At 48.3% G+C, this 20,530-nt stretch overlaps 2 protein-coding genes across 3 annotated transcripts in view; both read left to right on the forward strand.

The window, feature by feature from the left end:
- Positions 1 to 5,923: 5,923 nt before the first annotated feature.
- On the forward strand, positions 5,924 to 17,290 carry LOC306924972 (uncharacterized protein; the record flags this gene model as incomplete). The annotated part of the gene is made up of 3 exons (XM_079503651.1): positions 5,924 to 6,125; positions 16,286 to 17,029; positions 17,287 to 17,290. The coding sequence occupies exons 2-3, from the start codon at positions 16,458 to 16,460 to the stop codon at positions 17,288 to 17,290; spliced, it is 576 nt and encodes a 191-aa protein (XP_079359777.1). The 5' UTR covers positions 5,924 to 6,125; positions 16,286 to 16,457.
- The window catches only part of cicb (capicua transcriptional repressor b), a 64,347-nt gene continuing 60,960 nt past the window's right edge, over positions 17,144 to 20,530 (forward strand). For both annotated transcript variants that reach the window (XM_079504579.1, XM_079504578.1), the window contains exon 1: positions 17,144 to 20,364. In XM_079504579.1, coding sequence (XP_079360705.1) covers positions 17,337 to 20,364 — 3,028 coding nt within the window. In that variant the 5' untranslated portion in view covers positions 17,144 to 17,336. The remainder of the gene's footprint in view (positions 20,365 to 20,530) is intronic.

The raw sequence follows: 20,530 nt of genomic DNA on the forward strand, positions 1-20,530 counted from the left end.
TCGCAGTCCCGCCTCCTACCCTGGACCAGGAAATGAAACCCAATGCATTATTCTCATAGACATTTCTTAAAGTATTTATTTAAAGACGGTTACGCCGCGGACAAAGCCAACTCGAGTCGTGACAACTCATGACAACACAAACAATATTTTGGACCAAACAAATAATTAGAAAGAAGAAAAAAACGGCAGGTTACAACACTTTTTTTGTTGTTTTTCTTCTTTGTAATTATTTGTTTGGTCCAAAATATTGTTTGTGTTGTCATGAGTTGTCACGACTCGAGTTGGCTTTGTCCGCGGCGTAACCGTCTTTAAATAAATACTTTAAGAAATGTCTATGAGAATAATGCATTGGGTTTCATTTCCTGGTCCAGGGTAGGAGGCGGGACTGCGACACTCTATAGGCGTAGAAATTAAGCTTTACAAGAGCATGCGCCAGAGTTTCTAGTAAATTGACATTATTTAAGCCAGTGGGGTCTGGGGAACCCCAGGGGTCCTTGAGGGAGTTCCAGGGGGTCCCCAGCTAAATTATAGTTTGGAACCAAATGGACCCTTATGGATCTGTAACTCTTTATTTATATTGTAAAATCAATGTTAATTTCACTCTGAGAGTGTACAAATGGAACCAAATGGACCCATTAGGTTCCTTTTTTACACTCTCAGAGTTAAATTAACATTGATTTTACAATATAAATTGGGGATCCCAGAGATAGAAATGCCATTAAATGGGGATCCGTAGACTAATACATGTCAAACTGCAGGTCCTTGAAATTAAACGGTTTGAGAATCACTGCTAGAGCCGTAACAATCTTCTCTTATGGGGGTCCCTGGCATATCTCTTCAAATGGGGGTCAAATGAGGGTATATAGTGTCGATTTGGGGGTCCTGGACATGACAAAGTTTGGGAACCACTGACTTAAGCACAATTGACAAAAAAAGTGGGTTGCGAGGCTTGGACAGCCTGCTCACACTTGAAATGAAAACAAAATCTTGAGTTACCTTCCCTTCTTTCCTTTCCTCCTCCTCTCTTGTCCTTCCTCTGTCCCCCTCACTCTTTTTTTTTTGCTTCCTTCAAGCTGCTGTGTTTGTACCTGAGGCCCAGTATGACAGCGCCGCGCAGCGGGGGGTGACAGGTCTGTGGCATGTGATTGACAGCCCAGTGATGAATGCATACAGAGGAGGGTGAAAGGTGAGGGGTAGGGGTTAGGGTCCTGGGGAGCAAAGAGGGAGAAAGAGAGAGAGAGATGGCGGGGGTGTCCCGCAAAGCCTACGTTATGCTCCGTCGCACGCCGGCATCGCACACCAAAAATGGCAGACCCACAAGCTCGCAACACGGCGCGTCCGTGATGCGTTGTGAGCTTGTGGATCTGCTATTTCCGACGCACGACACCGCTGTGGGCCGATGTATGAATCTGGCTTAACAAGGGGTGAAAGGAGCACTTCACAGACATGTTGTCATTCATGCGCATCTTCTCCCTGGTCTGGAATGTATGCGCCTGTGGGGAAATGCCAAGCTCTTAGTGGCTGAGCCAAGTTGTTTTGTCTGAGATTATACGCCGACATTGATGTGTTGATGTGTGCTCTCTGAGCATTGCAAACTTTTATAACTTGTATATGATGATGTGGCATTATAATTGGTCCAATTGCCACAGTGAGTTAACTTGTGACAAAATGTCATCGTTTAGTTTTTTTCTTTTTTCCCTCTGTGAACTTTTAGACCCGATTGAATCACTAGATACCATAATTGATTTGTCCTGGCACAGGAGTTGTCCTCTGAGGTAGGGGATAGATAAATAGGGACGCTTTTGATATGGATGGAATCATGGAACTGAATAATTTTAGCAGAATTCAGCACTCTCTGCCACACAGACGTGTGTCCAACGTGGGGTCCTTGGGAGGTTCCAGGGGGTTCCCAGTTAAAGATGGTTACCAAATGGACCCTTATATAGTACAAATTTTACACACAGAGTTAAAATCAACAGATTTCATTGTGTAGATTGGGGTCCAGGTGATAATGGTATGGTGTCTGTGGCCTAATGCTTATAGGCGTTCTTGACAGTAAAAAGGTTGAGAATCACATGAAGAATATAAGATAATCACTCTCCTAAACAATAGAGGGTATGCGCGTGACATCATCATCAAACCTGGAAGTTATGCAGGAATGCCTACTGAGTGGCAAAAAACTACTTTCTGGCCTTGACAGCCCATACATCCAAACAGAAAGGTCCTATCTGATTGCATTAAATAACATTAAACAATGTTAAACTCACTTTGCCTGTTGCTTTGCCACTCGATGTGCCATTCACTTTAAGCATGTGCATACCCTCTATAGACCTCCCTGTCCCCTAATGTGGTGAGTGAGCACCAATGTTATTTGTTATTGAAAACTAAAGACAGACACATTTGAGCTGATACTGCCTAAAATGTCGGTGAGTATGCCAGACCAGTACATGCCATTCCCATACCACATAGTTCATCACATGATGTTTCATATTTTGATTTCTTCAGTTGATTTTGCACGACTGTTTTATACTTTACTGTACTATTTACATTATTGCAATGTAACTATTTCTAATGGATTTATTTATTTACTCCTAGATATAAGTTTTCAACCCTTCTGAGTGGTTCCATTTATACATTCTCTGATCTGTGTCCAGATGGTCCCTGGACCCTACTTTGAGAACCACTGACTGGTATCGACTGATACACAAATTATGGATATCGGAATCAGGAAGGGAAAAAAAACTATTTGAGGGCTTAAAAAGGGCAAAGATTTTATTTATTTTTTAAAGGGCGCTAGTCCCTCCTATATTCAGCTATTAGTGTAGATTTTCGTCTTACACAAACATTAAATTCTCATTGACAATGAATGGAGAGTTTACGTCATATGTGGGCGAGCAAATCGGCTATTTTTGTCCTACAAAAAGATTCAACTCCCATTGACAATGAATGGAGAATTTACGTCATGTGTCTCTGAGCAAATAGACATGTTTGATGCCATGATGATGCACGTAAGAGCGCCCCTCACTTCACACAGGTGTGATCTTTTTAAATTTAGAGTAGCCATTTTTTTCCTCTTTTTCCTCCCCAATTTAGTCGTTATGCCAACTGAATGCCTCCCACACATTTTATGTGAGCAGCTCAGCTATTAAATTGCAGTAGCCAAAACACACCGCTAGATGTCGCACTACTTCAACATTTAACTAGTGGCCTCAGTCAGCACAATCTGTCATTCCCTTTTTCGCACGCACACACACACACACACACACACACACACACACACACACACACACACATCAAGGCTGCGAACATTGGACTGTGGGAATTCTGGAGATTCTTTGGGGGGGTGCATGGGCTCCCTAAAGCGGGAGAAACGTTTTAACAGAGTAGGGGCTCCATCTTATGCCATGCTTTATCCTCAAGTAATAAACATTTTCCCTGAATTTACTGGGCATAATGTTAAATGGATAATGGATCTCTTAAAGGCAATGGCAGGTGGCACGGTGATTGGTTTAATCATTGTAACGCCCAAACCACACCTATGCATAATGTAAGGGGTAATGGAGGTGTTTTGGCACAAGATAACACATTTTACGGGGCCACACCTCTCACACAATACTAAATCCCCAAATTAAGGAAAAAGGGCCCCTGTCGCAAGATGGAGCCCTAGATGTAATTTCCTGTGTTCTGGTGGGAGTTTGATACTTTTATCAGACTTCTTTACTGGCATTGAACCAGCAAAAAGCAGGCCTACATAAATTGATTTGATGACTGAAGCATTGTAAGACCCATCTTTCATAATAACCATAAACCATTCATTATTTAAGTGAACATGATTGCATGCACTGCACAAATCCCCTAAGCCAAGCGGGTGGTCTACTCTGGGGGTCCTCCCCCAGAAACCTTTTAACACTTTAGATGTAAGTGCCACATGTGTTCTGGTGGTGAATTTGGGGACTTTGATTCCAGATCCAGGAGAAATCCAGTAGAAATGACCATGCATGGGTCCTGCAGGAGATTAGATGCAGGGGACACTCCTGCATGATTCCAGGTGTGTTGGCAGCCCTGACACACACACACACACACACACACACACACGCACAGTCGCAGTCGCACACGCACCGCCGTGTATACATACAACATCGTCTCGTTCAACAGGTACGCACAGCCACATATACAGGTACATTGGTTCGTCATGGTTCCTGATCATCTGCTTCAGTCAGTGAGGAGAGAACATGCATGCATCAGCCCACACCGACAGGGGGTGCTGCTGCGGGGTCTTTTTGCCTGGCTGCGCCCTGTCTCTCATCAAGTGTGTGGCTGCGCTACTACAACAGAGAAGCAGGGGATTATGTAATGTTTACTATTACGGTACTATGTTTGGCTGGCAAGGGCATGTCCTCCTCTCTCTGTCACTAGTGTCAAAGGACCATGGTGCAACGCCTGCACTGGACATTAAATAGATTCATTCAGTGAGTGCATATATAAACACAGATCACCAAATAAATTAGTCATGTTAGTGTACACGTCCTCAAAAAGAGCTAGTATAGGACGTCGTATATCTCTCACAGTGAAAGTAGCGTTTCCCCCCCCCCGTGCGATGCCGTCCTATGATGACAAGTATAAATCCAGGCTTGTGGTTAATTTTGGTAGTAATGACTTCTACAGCTGCATCATGGCATTTCTGTGACAGAGTTGCGTAATTAATGCCCATATAGTAGTGCCACAATGCTGTGCACGACTCGAGGCAAGCGTGCACCGCACACACACACACACACACACACACACACACACACACACACACACACACACACACACACACACACACACACACACACACACACACACACACACACACACACACACACACACACACACACACACACACACACACACACACACACACACACCGGTTGGTCGTCTTCCACTACTTGCGGTAGAACACAAAACACGGGGTTAAAGCAGAGTTTACGCCAGGCCCCGCCCCCTTGGTCCAGCTGGTGGCAACACTCTTGATGACATCACCGCCGCGTCGGGCTATTGGCTGGGAGACGTCTCGCGCTCGCCCAATCGCGTGCCGCTTAAGTGACGTCAGCCGAAATCGCCGGTTCACTTTCTATGGGAGGGGGCGGGGCGGAGTAATTGCCCACGTCAGAGCGAGCGGAACTCTGCGCCGTGATTGGTCGGATGCTGCGAAGTGAGGGTCTGTTGCTGAGAGAAAAGAGAGCGAGAGGGAAAGTGAGAGAAATAGAGAGAGAGAGACTAGCAACGGAACACTTTTTAGAAAAAAATATCATTGAAGCATATTACACTGCGTTTGTGTCTGCTGTTTTCCTGTACTTTGTAGCAGCTTGTTTAGAAATGAAATAAACGAAACTCCACTCACTTGGAACATTATAATAGAAGTTGCAAAAGTAAATTTTCTTGCAATAGAAGAACGTAAACCCCGGGTTGCAGCAAGTACCAGAATGAGCAATGCATTATCCCTATGAACCCCAAGCAAGGATGCACTTACACTGTCAATTATGGTAAACATGCTCCTTTTTAGAAGGGGAACGGGGGACGGGGACATTTGTGCCTTTCTATTGGCTCTCACTGACTTGGCCCCGCCTTTCAACCCGCCCCCATACTGTTCCTATGGTTCCCGGCGTCCTCATTGGATACTGTAAAGTTTGGGACAGTGTACCGGTTCGGCACTGCACCCTTCACCCATTGGTCAGATGCTCCCCTCAGTCAAGGGGACTTAGACGCGTCGCCACGCCCTTCGTTCGTCCGATTGGCTACTGTACCTGTCACCGATCCCTGATTGGTCGGATCTCCCAGCTGTTAGTGGTTCATTCACCATTTTGTGACTGTAGTGGAAAAGAGACTGATAGTTTTTTTTATCCCATTTGAGTTGCTGCTGTGGGGGAAGAGCGAGAGAGAAAGAGAGAGAGAGAGAGAGAGAGAGAGAGAGAGAGAGAGAGAGATGATCCACGGAGGAAAAGTAAAGTACCGGTTTGGAGCGTCCAGTTGTGGCCGACAGGCAGCAGAGGGATGTCTGCAGACTCTGCAGACTCTGCACAGATGCGACCGACGTGCATCTTTCTCTGACCAAGTGAAAGAAAGAAGGAGCAGTTTGTATTCTGGTGAGTTGAAACTTCGGAATAGCAGCAGCAACGTTAGTGACTTGATTTCTTTCCCCCCCTTTTTTTCCCTCTCTCTAGCAACAGCTAGGGCTGATGATGATATAGAATATAACCTACTGTCTGCCAGCCGTCGGTTTTGGGACCGTTGGTATGATTGCGTGCAAAGAAATGGAATGACACCCAGCCGAGGAAGAGATCTTGATCTAGCAGAAGGAGGAGGAGGAGGAGGGATGTACTCACTGTACAGCCTAAAAAACTTTGTCTAATGTTCGGTTAAAGTCTGCTGAACATGCATCGTTCATTTTACGGTAATTTCTGGTTTATTTTACGATGTTGTGTACGTTACTCGCCGTACCACAACGTACCGAGTATAGCCTCTATAGTTCGTGCAGAAATGTTGTGCTGCCGTTGGGAAATAATAATCGACCGTTGGTTTGCAGCCTCGATCCCCCTTTCGTGCAGTGAGTGACAGTCATATATATTAATAATAATATTGTTCACTGTGATAGTTAAGTTGTTTTCAGTGTATGAAATGCAGTAGAAGCAAAAAAAGAACAGAAAAAAACAACATTGACAAAAACAACTGAAGCACCAGAACGCCGCGTCCCTTTTCCTTCTGGACGGGCACTGACGTTGTCATTATCATTCAGGACTCTGGCGTACTACTACAGCCTACTACTACTACTACCACTACTACTACTACTACGACTACTACTAACGTTACCGAGCTGCTTACTAGAGCGAAACGAAAAAGAAGAACGGAAAAAACCCGAGAGCTCGACCTCTTTTGTTCAACTTTTTCGTGACAGCAGCTGTGGATGAACGGAGCCTTATTTTATGGTTCGCCAGGATGATGGATGGATCGTCGGAGGGTCGTAATAGATAATTACATGTTAAACACCGTATGCATAATGCAGAATAATTATTAGGCCTGTCTGATTGGGGTATGCGATACCAACAGTTTAGTGGGGTGTTTTTTTTTGCCTTTCTGAACGCGCACGCACACACACACACACACACACACACACACACACACACACACACACACACACACACTCACACACGAACACACACACGCACACACGCACACGCACACACACACACACACACACACACACACACACACACACACACACACACACACACACACACACACACACACACACACACACACAGCAAATACTAGCCTGACATTGTCTTAGTAGTATGTTACAGCACCAATAGAGAGAGGCATACTGACAAGGCAGAAAGAAAGACCTGTGTGTTGTCCCTTTACCTTGCATTCCAAAACTGCTTTTAAAATCAGTGCATCTTCGATATAGTTTTAAAGACAGACTGTGATTTTCTTTTTATATCATCTCTCTCCAGAGATCATAAATTGATGTTTTTTTTACGAGTGACATCCACTTTTTTTCTATTCTATTCTGCAGATACAGTTGGTTGAGTAACGCATGCATGTAGTGAATTTAGCCCCGATGGTCCTCGAGCTCTTTTGCATGATCTCTTCTAAAGAAGCTGATCGTTGATGATGCGGACGGTGGCAGTCCTGCCATTTGGTCCCAAACAGGGACCCTCTGCTCTATGCTAATGCCACCTGGTCGATATACAGGCCATGGTGCTCAATGGCCCAGGCCTCAATATATTTATTTTATTTTATAAATAATAATGTGTAGTCAGAAACGTTGGTCGGCAAACAGCTGCCTTATTCATACTACATTACAACGGATGTTCTCTATACAGTTTTGCAAACACTGCACACACACACATGCACACACGCGCGCGCACACACACACACACACACACACACGTAGAGGGTACGATGCGTAGCATTGTACCCTCTCTCTCACTACACAAAAAATACCCAGACGAAAATGTTTCCTTTGCTCACGTCATATATGGCATGTCATGAGATCGCATCCCACTCACTTGCAGTGAGCAAAACCAAAGTCTGTGTGTGTGTGTGACTGTGTGTGTGAGACCGCTTTTCTTCCCTTTTTCGCTGTTTCATGTGTGCGTGTGTTCCCCGGTGACCCAGTTAAGGGTAAAAAGCCGCCCTGCCACATCGCTAGAAAGGCCACGGTGGGCTACGACACCATGGCCGGCACCTCGGTTTCTCTTGGTTCTACCACCACCCGTAGTGTTGTATTTGTATCCATTCTCCTCTCCTTTCCTCTCCTCATCTCTATCCCCCCACTCACTGCAGCCCTGCGCCCGCTCAGACACCCCATAAAACGCTTCTAGGAGAGGGATGAGCTGCAGTGTGCCTGGTAAACACACACACGCACGCACACACACGCAAGAAGTGCTGCGTCGAACAAGGTAGACATAACCAAAGAAAAGTCAATCACGTACATTATGGACTTGGATCTTATATGTATGTATACTGGATCATATATGTGTCTCAGCGAGATCGCACACACACACACACACACACACACACACACACACACACACACACACACACACACACAGTGCCATGGTGCAGTGGGGCATAGGTTGCATGCTTGGCGCGGGGGTTCAATAAGATGGCATTGTGCTGCTGGTTTATGATGGTAGAGTAGAGTAGTAATAAATTGCAGTGTAACAGAAGCATTGATGTTTACTCTCCCACCGTACAACTGCTGCTTCCTCTAGCATTGACATTGAGATGAGATTTCCTTATGAGTGACCCCTGTGTGTGTGTGCATGTGTGTGTGCGCGTGTGTGTGTGTTGCCGAATTTATGCTCCGTCATAAGCCGGTGTTGTGTGTTGTGTGCCCTCACATCCGTGTCGCGGATGTGAGCTTGTAGATCGGCTATTTTCAGCACACAACACCGGCTTATGGGCCGATGTGTAAATCAGGGATGTCTATCTGTCTGTAATGTCGATGTCGTATATGTCCATGTGTATCCAGTCTTCTGATTGTGAGTGCTTGTGTGTGTGTGTGTGTGTGTGTGTGCGTGTGCGTGTGTGCGTGCGTGTGTGTGTGTGTGTGTGTGTTTATGCTCTCAGTGTGACTATAGAATCCCTTGACCCTAATAACGTTTGTATGCAAGCAAAACGGGTTCCATTCTTATAGTCTGAGATAACGACATCATTAGTAGTGGGTGAAAAAAAAACTATTTGCTTTTTTCCCCCCCAATGCAGTGATACTTTGCACGAGTTGTCGATTAATTTCTTGTGAGAGTGTGTAGACAATATAATGCAAAGGGAATGTGTGTGTGTGTGTGTGTGTGTGTGTGTGTGTGTGTGTGTGTGTGTGTGTGTGTGTGTGTGTGTGTGTGTGTGTGTGTGTGTGTGTGTGTGTGTGTGTGTGTGTGTGTGTGTGTGTGTGTGTGTGTGTGTCTGCACCGTGTAGCTGTGTGTATAATGTTACTGTGTTTTACTTCTCACTTGTGTGTGTTTACTGTGTGAAAGTGTCCTTGTGCTGGTGAAGGAGGGCTCCACACTAACGCCATGGAACCACTCAACGTCCATGATGTCATTGCAGGCGGGTGGAAACCTTGTATGTCCAAAACCATTCCTCTTTTTTAAAATTATTATAAAAAAAATATATAGTGAAAATAGTCGATCTACAAGCCTCACAATGTGCTGCATTGCACGTTTCCCTGCTTTTATTTGACACCCTTGTGACGAAGTAGGGCACTAATTTCCGGGACAAAAACAGAAAAGTAGAAATATGGATATACAAGGTTTCTGCCGCGACAGCGAAGATGTATTGAGAATGTAAGTGCAGTCCAGTGTGTATCTCTTGATGCTCTTCCTTCAAACATCTGGCCCTTTCTCCCCCATTTTGATCAAGTATGACTGAACTCGCCTCTGCTGATTCTGACGGAGAGCCTATACGACACAAACTTTGTAATAGCGTCTCTGTCGTGTCACCTTCCTCTGCTCGCGCTGAAAGTTCCAGGCTTTCTTTCCCCTCCCCCTTTTTAATTCACATTTTTAAAATGACGATTGGTGCCGGTGTTTCACATCGATGATGTGCAAGATAGAATGACGTTAGTGTTTATCTGATAAGATTTCAGGTCATGAGACAAAATATGTTACCTCACAATTACATTCAAATTGAAACTGAAACAGAATTGTCCAGCCAGGATTTTTGCTATGTGTTTGACATAATATATTTATATTTATATTTATATTTATATTTATATTTATATTTATATTTATATTTATATTTATATTTATATTTATATTTATATTTATATTTATATTTATATTTATATTTATATTTTTTACATTATAATCTATCTTTAGAATTATTTAAGTAGTTCAATTCAACTGAGCTCAAATCACATTGTTGGGAGATTTGTTTTATTTACATAAATGTATTATATAATATTAATATTATTTCCCTCCAATAATCAAGGGACTACTAAACCAAAAAATCATGTTTTCCATGTTGAACTGATTTAGACCTGGGGGTATAAGATTACCATCTACCAAAGGCATGTCTTCATAACCACGACAGAACTAGCCCTTATTTAATTCTAAAGAGTCTAGGTTTTATCTAGGCACCCTGTCCAGATACCTCGAAATGTTACGTCCAAGAATTGTGTTGGAGCAGCATGTGAAATACAGCTGAACATCTCTACATGACCACACACACACACACACACACACACACACACACACACACACACACACACACACACACACACACACACACACACACACACGCACGCACGCACGTTGCAGCCTGCTTATCAGCCAAAGCCAATGGCATTTTTGGAGGCCATGGCCATGACCAAACACATTTTTCTGGGCTTACATCAGATCGTAGCCAGTCAGTCAGTAAGTCTGTCTGTCTGTCTGTCTGTGTGCAGCTCCTGTCATCTCTCCTCCATACGGTACATTGTGAGGTCTCTACAGTTGAACTATGAAGTCCTCACATTCCCATTACAGGCTCCAGCCAGCACTGACTGCACTGTCATCAATGGGTACTAACTTATAGGCAGTGTTGCCAGATTCTGCAAGAGAAACAAGCGGTCGCCAGGCCCAAAAGAAGCGACTAGGGCACCCATTTTCAAATGGGTCTGTGGACAAATACATTTCAATTTGGGGGTCCTTGGCATGGTTTGAGAGCCACTGGATTTAAACAGCATTAGCAAGGAAGCCCAAATAAGCAACTACACTTTAGAAACAAGCCCCTAAAAAACGGCAACCCGCAACACTACCAATATTTACAAGCGACTTGCAGGGCTTTAAGCAACTAGTCGACTATTCAACTAGTCGACTAGTAAATCCACTATAGTCGACCTTGTTGGTACTAGTTGACCCCGTTTTTGTAGGCCTCAAGATCAGCTAGATTATAGTTATAGTCACCAATGTACACAGTTTTTAAACTATTATTAAAAAATAAAAACTTTTTTTTACATAATAGGTAGGCCTAGTTAAACAACTAGTCGACTAGTAAACTAGGCAACTGGTCAACTAGCAAAAATCACAAGAAGTGAACGCCTCTTGGCAACACTATAGGTACTTGTACTCATAGTCGTATGACTGTGCATTCCTGTAGCTCCCTCCCTTTGTCTGTGATGGACAAACTTCAGTGCTGTAATAATTCCGTCTGGCTTGCTACCTCGTCAGGACATGGAATTTACTAGAGGGAAAAAAAAGTAAGGTTAGGAAGAGAGAATTTTCCTTGGGCCTGCCTAAGTGGGAGTGAAGTATGCAAAGCTCATTCCTTAGCGGTCTCCCTGGTTTTCACTTTCTAGTTTGTTTCGAACATCGAAACAAATGTTGGTGCTCAAGGCTAAGCTCATAAGGATGGTGTTTTGGCCTCTGTCTCCTACAGTACAGTGTCTCCCTCTCAACTGTCCTACTCTCTGTCTCTCCTACACTGTCTCCTGTCCAAATGTCTGTCTCTCCTACACTGTCTCCTGTCCAAATGTCTGTCTCTCCTACACTGTCTCCTGTCCAAATGTCTGTCTCTCCTACACTGTCTCCTGTCCAAATATCTGTCTCTCCTACACTGTCTCCTGTCCAAATGTCGCTCTTAATTTTCCTATTGGCTACTTATGTCCCATACTGTCCACCAGTTTTCATACTGTGTGTGTGTGTGTGTGTGTGTGTGTGTGTGTGTGTCTGTGTGTGTGTGTGTGTGTGTGTGTGTGTGTGTGCGTGTGTGTGTGTGCGCGTGTGTGTGTGCGCGTGTGTGTGTGTGTGCGTGTGCGCGTGCGTGTGCGTCATAATTATTACATAATCACCTGATCACAATTATTTGAGCTGATCACAAGTATCTTTGCATAATCAAGATAATTATTTCTATGTTCAAAATTGTTCATGCATTTATTTTAAACAGAGGAAATAGCAGATCTACAACCCAAGTTTTGTTATCTTTTTTAAACTATTTATTATATCTGCCCCGTGCAATCTTTGCTTATACGAATCCTAAAAGCGAACTGACTTTTATATGTGTTTGTTCAATGCTATAAACACAATGAAATCCTTAATCACAATTATTTGTGTGACAATATTATTGTGAAGTACACTGTCATGGTCACGACAGCCCTGTGTGTGTGTGTGTGTGTGTGTGTGTGTGTGTGTGTGTGTGTGTGTGTGTGTGTGTGTGTGTGTGTGTGTGTGTGTGTGAGTGAGTGTGAGTGTGAGTGTGTGTGAGTGTGAGTGTGTGTGAGTGTGAGTGTGAGTGTGAGTGTGAGTGTGAGTGTGAGTGTGAGTGTGAGTGTGAGTGTGAGTGTGAGTGTGTGTGTGTGTGTGTGTGTGAGTGTGAGTGTGAGTGTGAGTGTGTGTGTGTGCGTGTGAGGGCAGAGGTCTAAATGGAACCTTTGAATGATGAGTGACAGAATGACTTTGGGAGTTGATGCGCGAAACAGGAAGACATGTTATGGCGCACGGCAGGAAGTGGCAGCGGGCCGTGACTAGCTTTCATTGGCTGCTGTTTTTGTCCCTGCAAACAAACAGTTAAAAACACATGGTCACTGCAGGGTGTGTAGCCTAATGCGTGATGTGTGACAAACTTTTCCTCTGTCCAGGACAGGATGTGCTGGTGCGTGTGTGTGAGTATGCGTGTGTGTGTGCGTGCGCACGTGTGTGTGTATGTGTGTGTGTGTGTGTGTGTGTGTGTGTGTGCGTATGCTAGTCTTGATATTGTGTTTGTACAGTTCTTTGTTTTTCCATGCGTATGAATGTGTGTGTAAACAACATGTTTGTGACTGTATGTGTAGCTGTGTGGGTGTGCATGCGTGTGTGTGTGTGTGTGTGTGTGCACGTGTGCGATAGTGTGCCACAGTTTCCTACTCTTTGTTGTTTTGCCTCAGTGAGCAGCACGCCTCATCCTGTGCCAGCCTTTTAATTTCTCCCAGTTTGAGCACATTACGACACGGAAGATTATTCTAAATTTGTTGCCTTTTTTTCCCAACCCCTCCTCCTCCAAAACATCCGCCGTGTGACATGAGAAGAGGACGGACGGATGGACGTAAAGAAAAGCAGACCGGGAAAGACTTGAGAGATGCTGGAGAATAGAGTGGAAGAAAGAGAAGAGAGAGGGAGAGAGGCCTTCGTGTGCCACAAAGACCCTGGAAACTCCCAGTGACTAGCAGTGTTGTTTTTGCCAGCAAATTTTGATTTTAGTTTTAGTCATAGTCTTTTGAATAATTTCCTTTAGTTTTAGTCACATTTTAGTCACCTGGAATGTTCTAGTGTTAGTCCAGTTTTAGTCAACTAAATATCATAAGATTTGAGTCGACTAAGTCTACAGTTGATTTAGTCGACTAAAATGTATTTTGGCGGGCCATGATGTCGTCGTAATGACTGATTTTACACTTGCTGAAAATAGCAGATCTACAAGCTCACAACGCGTCGCAGTGCGACGCGTTGTGAGCTTGTAGATTGCTATTTTCATCATGCAACCAAGTGTAAAATGACTTATACCGTCCACTAGTCCCTTCCTAACATTTTAGTCTAGTTTTTATTTGTTGACAAAATATGTCAGTATATTTCGTCTTAGTTTTAGTAATCATAGCCTAGTTTTTATTTAGTTTCCATTTAGTTTTCGTCAGTGGAAAAGGGTAGTCGACGAACATCTTTCGTCTTAGTTTTAGTCGACGAAATCAACACTGCCAGTGACTAGTGACTACACAGCGAAGGCCTGTTTGAACGGCCAAACAGCTGCATGTACTCTCTCTCTCTCTCTCTCTCTCTCTCTCTCTCTCTCTCTCTCTATGTCTCTCAATCTCTGTGGGACCTCTCAGCGGTCACCTCCAGACCTGTTACATACAGTAGTATGTACAGTATGTATGTGGACTGTATACAGTGTGGTGTGAGAACAGAGAAAGGTGCCCCGTCATACAGCAGGTCAACAGTAACAGTTACAGGAGGGTTTAGGGAGAGCATAGTATAAGCTTATGAGTATCTCTCTGCATGCGTGCGCGTGCATATTGTAGTGTGTGTGTGTGTGTGTGTGTGTGTGTGTGTGTGTGTGTGTGTGTGTGTGTGTGTGTGTGTGTGTGTGTGTGTGTGTGTGTGTGTGTGTGTACATTTTGTGGGTAGTGTGATGCGCATGGAGTCATTTTGCTTTGACTAAGTGTTTTCAGTGTGTACGACTACGCACACATCTTTGCATGTGTTTTGGCTTGGAAAGTGGAGTCATGCGCAGACTTCTAACAATGTAATATATTTTCATCTAATTGTCCAGCCTTTTCTCCATGTGCCTTCTCTTTTCACCTTTAACTTAAAATGTCTTTATTTAAACCTTAAATTTGCTGTTGACATAATTAACTGAAATGCTTTTTCATTGCAGTATTCTTGTTTCATGCAACACAATGTAATTTTGTCCAATCTGTATGGTTCGAGTATGTTAAAGGACCACTTCACCACTTTTCAGCCTATCTTCATATAATAGGTCCTCACTAATAATCATGAAGAAATGGCGCAATTTTTTTCTATTCGGTCTGTGTCTCGGCTGTGGAAAGTTCAGAAACCGTCTTCCAGTGACATCATCGATGGGGAATACAAGCTAATAGAAACTGCAGGTTTTCTAGTCCTGAAAAGTTGCAATGCGAAAATGGAAGCCATCGTTCTCACGATAATGAAAATCTAAACATTTTTGTAAAAAGAAATCTTGTTTAAAAAATAATCTGCCTAATGATGATGTCACTGGAAGACGGTTTCTAAACTGCCCACAGCCCTCCTATGAGACACAGACTGAGTAGAAAAAAATCGTGCCATTTTATCATGATTATTAGTGAGGACCTATTATATGAAGATAGGTTGAAAAGTGGTGAAGTGGTCCTTTAATAGTAATACAATATAATAACTTATACAATCTGTATGGTAGAGTATGTTAATTATCTTGTATTGTTCTCCCTGCTCTTCTATTGTAACATTTAGACTCTGTGTCTATAGGTGAGACATGACCTTTGACACAATCCTGTTTCTGGTTTGACCCAAAGTTTGACCTGAAGGTCAAGATTAAATATATCCCCTGAGCAAGTAGGCAGGCTCTATTAGCTCAAAGGTAAAACCGTCAGGACTTGCCTGTGCAGAGACCCGGGTTCAAATCCAGGGTAGAAGAGGAAAGTCGACATAGTGCAGCTTTAATATTATTATAACATCCTCAATGTTCATTTAAATCTCTGGTGAATTTAGTTTTTCCGGAGTTGAATTAACAGTTTACCGTGTGTGGTTTCTTTTAACCCATCAATATGTAGTCGTTTTACGACTCTCTCTCTTCAACACACAGAGCTGTTTTATAAGGAAAGGGCTTTCTATCTGAATCATGACTCAGGATTTTAGGAATATAATATAACCCCCGGCGTGTTTTACTTTTCACGCCAACAATCAATTTTGTACGAGTGCGTGTCAATGGGAGAAGAAATATGGAGGTTGCCTCATTTTGGAATGAATCACTGATGTATGGAGTTAGTGTGTACACAAAGCACAAGACACACACACACACACACACACACACACACACACACACACACAGATACCGAGGCAGTGCGTGTGAGGCTGAGTGCAGTGCTGCGCAGACTTCCAGCTATGACATCATTTCTAATCTCAGCCATTTCTGATGATGAACATAATAAATGACCACCTGTCTAATACCCCCCCCCCCCCCCCCCCCTCTCTCTCTCTCTCTCTCTCTCTCTCTCTCTCTCTCTCTCTCTCTCTCTCCCCCTCTCTTCTTTCTGTGTTTCTATTCCTCCTTCTTCAGCCCACAGTACGGAGGAAGGAACAAGGACGGCAAATCAGGCCCAAGAGAGAAAGAAAGAGGTGGAAAGATAGAAGAACAAGGGGTGCCTTAGGAACGTAAGAAAAGGAGCACGGCGAAAGTCATTCCAATAAAAGCGAAAACAGAATAAAAGAAAAAAAAGAGTAAAGAAGGCATGAGGCCATTGAAGAAACACGGAGGCCGCTCGCCGCCGTCCGCCAGGGCCCGGGGGGGCAGAAGGAGAGGAGGGGGCTCCCAGGCGGCGCCAGAGAAAGACGCCAGGAGAGACAGAGTCAGGAGGGAGACCCCCACCAAAGGCCTGCAGCACGCGCCCTCCAAACCCGCCCCGCCCACCCCCGCCGCGGCCCCCACCGTCGGCTCCCTGAAAGAGGCGGTCGCAAACAGCGACGCGCCGAAGAAGGAGGAGCCCGAGGAGCTCAGGAAGACCGCAGCAAAAGACGTGAAGAAGAGTGAGGAGAAGACGGAGAAAAAAGAGGAGGACAAAGAGAAGAAGACAGCGGGGACCAACGGCGACAACAGCGCCCCTTCAAACCATTCCATAGCCACGCCTACCTCAAACCCCAGCCCGATGTCGCCGTCCACGGCCGCGCCCCCCGCCAATCACCTGTCCGCCAATCACTCGGTGTCCAGCCGGAAGACGGCCACCTTCAAAGCCCGCGTCCCCAAGAAGAAGTACACCTATGAGCACTTTGCTAGCAGCGCTAATGCTAGCATCCTGGCCGCCAGGCCCACGCACAACAGTTACTACAATGACACAAGTCAAAGTAACAGTAAAAGTAACAGCTTGAACAGCATGACCAATAGCATCAGCAGTAGCATCAACAGTAATACTAATGGTAACAGTGCAAGTACTGCTGCTGCTGCTGCTGGTGGTGGTGTCAATGCCACCGCCAACAGCAGCAACAGTAGTTCTAGTATTAGCAATAGCAGCAGTAATAGTAGTAGAAATAATTCTAGCTCAGGAAATCCGCCTTTGGCACCAGTTGACGAGAGTAAATCTACAGACACCAATCGTCTCCCCGGAGTCGCCTCCATGGAGGTAGGAGGAGCTCCCAGGACAGCAGAATCCCACGGCGGGGAAGTGGGAACAGAGAGGGCCGGGTCTCACTCCGCCCGCTCGTCCTCCACTGATACAGCCAGTGAGCACTCTGCTGACCTGGAGGCCACGGAGACGCCAGGGCCAAACCACCGTGGGAAGAGCCCCTTGCACCCGCCTCCCCTCCCCCTTAACTCCCTTTCTCTCTCCAGAGAAGTCAGTCTGTCCGAGGGTTTGGCAGAAGCGCTGGCCAAGGGCCTGAAGAACCAGAGGGTCCTGGCCCGGCGGTTGAGGAGGAACAGTGGCCGGGGCAGGGAGCGAGCCCCGGGAGCCCCGTCCCCGGTGTTTAGGCCCGGCGTGGTGCGCAGAGTGAACGGGGGGAGTGTGGACATCCAGCTCCAAGGGGAGGAGGGGCTGACGCAGTACCCCTTCCGCGGCGGGGCCTCCACGACACCGCCGGCGGCGGGGAACGCCGGCTCCGTGGTGGAGTTCATTTTGGACGCGGCCCCGCCCGGCACGGCCGCCGTGGCCGCGGCCACCCGGGTGTGTGTGCCTTTCGGAGGGGGGGAGGACGGGGGTCCGCTGGTGTACAGGGAAGGAGTGGTGTCCCAGGTGGACCCGCACCCCGCCGTGTCCTTCCCGTACCGGGTGCTCCTCCGCGAGGACAGAGACACTCTGGAGGAGGAGGAGGAGGAGGAGGAGGAGGTGGGAGGGAGGAGCGTGGAGGAGCAGGAGAAGAGGAGAGCCAAAGCCCAGGCGGTGTGGGTGTCCAGACAGAGCCTGAGACTCCTCACGCCTCCCTGGGACGTCCCGCATCTGGACGGCGGGAGGGAGAAGGAGAGAGAGCGGGAGAGAGAGAGGGAGGAGCGGGAACGTCGGGAAGAGATGGAGGTGGAGCGGGAGGTGTGCCAGTTGAGCATCGGCATGGGCGTTCTGGGAGCCGGGGGCGGCAGACTGGGGCACGGCTTCTCCCCCCCGGGGGTGGTGTTGGTCGGGGGCCATCGCTACGGGAACGTGCTTCCACCCATCCACCCCGCGGCGAACGTGACGGTGGGCGCGGCGGCCGGCGGAGGAGCCCACGGTCACGACGAGGGACGGAAACAGCCGCCCAACACGCCAGACGAGGATATGGAGGTGTCCCACTTTAACATGGGCCTCGCCGGCACCCCCAAGCCCAGGACGGGGACCCCTCAGCACCGACACATCCTCTCCAAGCCCCCCAGCTACCCTCCGACCTCTTCCCCGCACCTCGCCGTGGTCCGCGGCCTGGGAGGACCCCCGCACGTGGCCACCCTGGCCAGCCCCCAGCCTCCCTCCTCCTCCCCAGCCCCACCCAGCCTGCCGTCATCCAAGTCCACGCCCACACAGACTCCGACGCCCGGCGGCGGCGGCGGCTCGGGGTCCTCCTCTGCGTCGTCACGCTCGCGGACCCCCCTGTCCCTCGTGCAGCAGAAGTACAAGAAGGGCGACGTGGTGTGCACGCCCAACGGCATCCGCAAGAAGTTCAACGGCAAGCAGTGGCGGAGGCTGTGCTCGCGGGACGGCTGCATGAAGGAGTCGCAGCGCCGCGGGTACTGCTCCCGACACCTGTCCATGAGGACCAAGGAGATGGAGGTGGGCGGGGGAGGGGAGCGCGGAGGGAGCAGCTCGGGCACGGTGACTCCCTCCGACATGCGGGGGAGAGCGAGCAGCGAGCTGGACTGGGACGACACGTCCAGGGAGAGCAGCGAGGCCGGGAGCAGCAGCCGGGGCGGCGACTCCCGGCCTCGGCTCGTGCTCCCCTCGCTGCTGCCCCACGAGCTCTCCTCCCGCTTCGACTTTGACGAGTGCGAGGCCGCCACCATGCTGGTGTCGCTGGGGAGCTCACGCTCGTGCACCCCTTCCTTCTCCCCCATCTCCAACCAGTCGCCCTTCTCCCCCGCCCCCTCGCCCTCGCCGTCGCCCCTCTTTCGGCCGGCCAACTTCTCCCCCATCACCGCCTCGCCCGTGCTCTCCCACCGCAGACACCGGCAGCCCAGCGGGACGGGGGGAGGCAAAGGTCCGGTCCCGGGCGGTAGCGGGGCAGGAGGAGAGAGACAGGCCACGGGCATCCAGCCCTCCTTTCACACCAACCTGACGTTCACGGTGCCCATGAGCCCGAGCAGGCGTAAGCCCGACGGCCCTCCTCCCCTGCCCCCTCCCCCCTCCTCGCACCACCACGACTACACCCCCAAGGCGGAGCTGGAGCAGGGCGAGCTCCACGGCTCCTTCAGGGTGCTCTCTCCACAGACGCCCGCCTCGCACTCGTGCGCGCACGCGCCCACCTTCCCCCGTCCGCGGGGAGTCGCCACCCCCTCCTCCGCTCAGCCCCCCTCCTCCTCCTCCTCCACTGCCACGGCCGCATCCCCTCCTCCTCTCCTGGTGTCGCCCGCGCCCCCCTCTCCCCTCCCCCCGGAGGGAGGGGGGCCCCGGCGCGCCGTCCCGGTCTCCCAGCAGGCCCTGCGGGACTCCCCGGTCATCGTGCGGAACCCCGAGGTTCCGTTGGCCAAGTTCACCGAGGTGCCCCTGGGGAGAGGAGCCGGAGGAGGAGGAGACGGAGGGGAGCTGACCATCTCCTCCAAGGAGGCCGGCCTCGCTCCCCTCCCGCCTCAGCCCCTCGCCGGCCTCCAGGTGCCCGTTCCCATCAACGCTGCCAGCGGCGCCGTCCTCCTGAGGAACCCCGCCCAGACTCTGTTGCTGGTCTCTCCGATGCCGCCGTCCTCCCTGCCCACTGCCGGCGCCTCCCCCGCGCCAACCAACCCCAGCCTACACACTCTGTCCCTCGCTGTCGGACCCGTGGTCACGGCGGCGTCCGTGCCCAGCCAGCCCGTCGCCAGCCCGCCGGGGGGCCGAGAGGGGGACAGAGGGACAGGGTTTGGAGGTGAGGTGCAGCAGCCGGTGCCCTGTCACCCGTCTCCTACCGCCCTGCTGCCCCTCATCCTCCCAGCGGAGAGCCTGCACCCTGCACCCCCACGCAAGGACATCATCATGGGACGGCCCGGCACAGGTCAGAGTTGCTTTCTGTGTGCGTGTGTGTGTGTGTGTGTGTGTGTGTGTGTGTGTGTGTGTGTGTGTGTGTGTGTGTGTGTGTGTGTGTGTGTGTGTGTGTGTGTGTGTGTGTGTGTGTGTGTGTGTGTGTGTGTTGGTCTGAGAATCCATTGACCACTAGAGAG

Source organism: Electrona antarctica, assembly GCF_951216825.1.
Source record: "Electrona antarctica genome assembly, chromosome: 6".
NCBI lineage: Eukaryota > Metazoa > Chordata > Actinopteri > Myctophiformes > Myctophidae > Electrona > Electrona antarctica.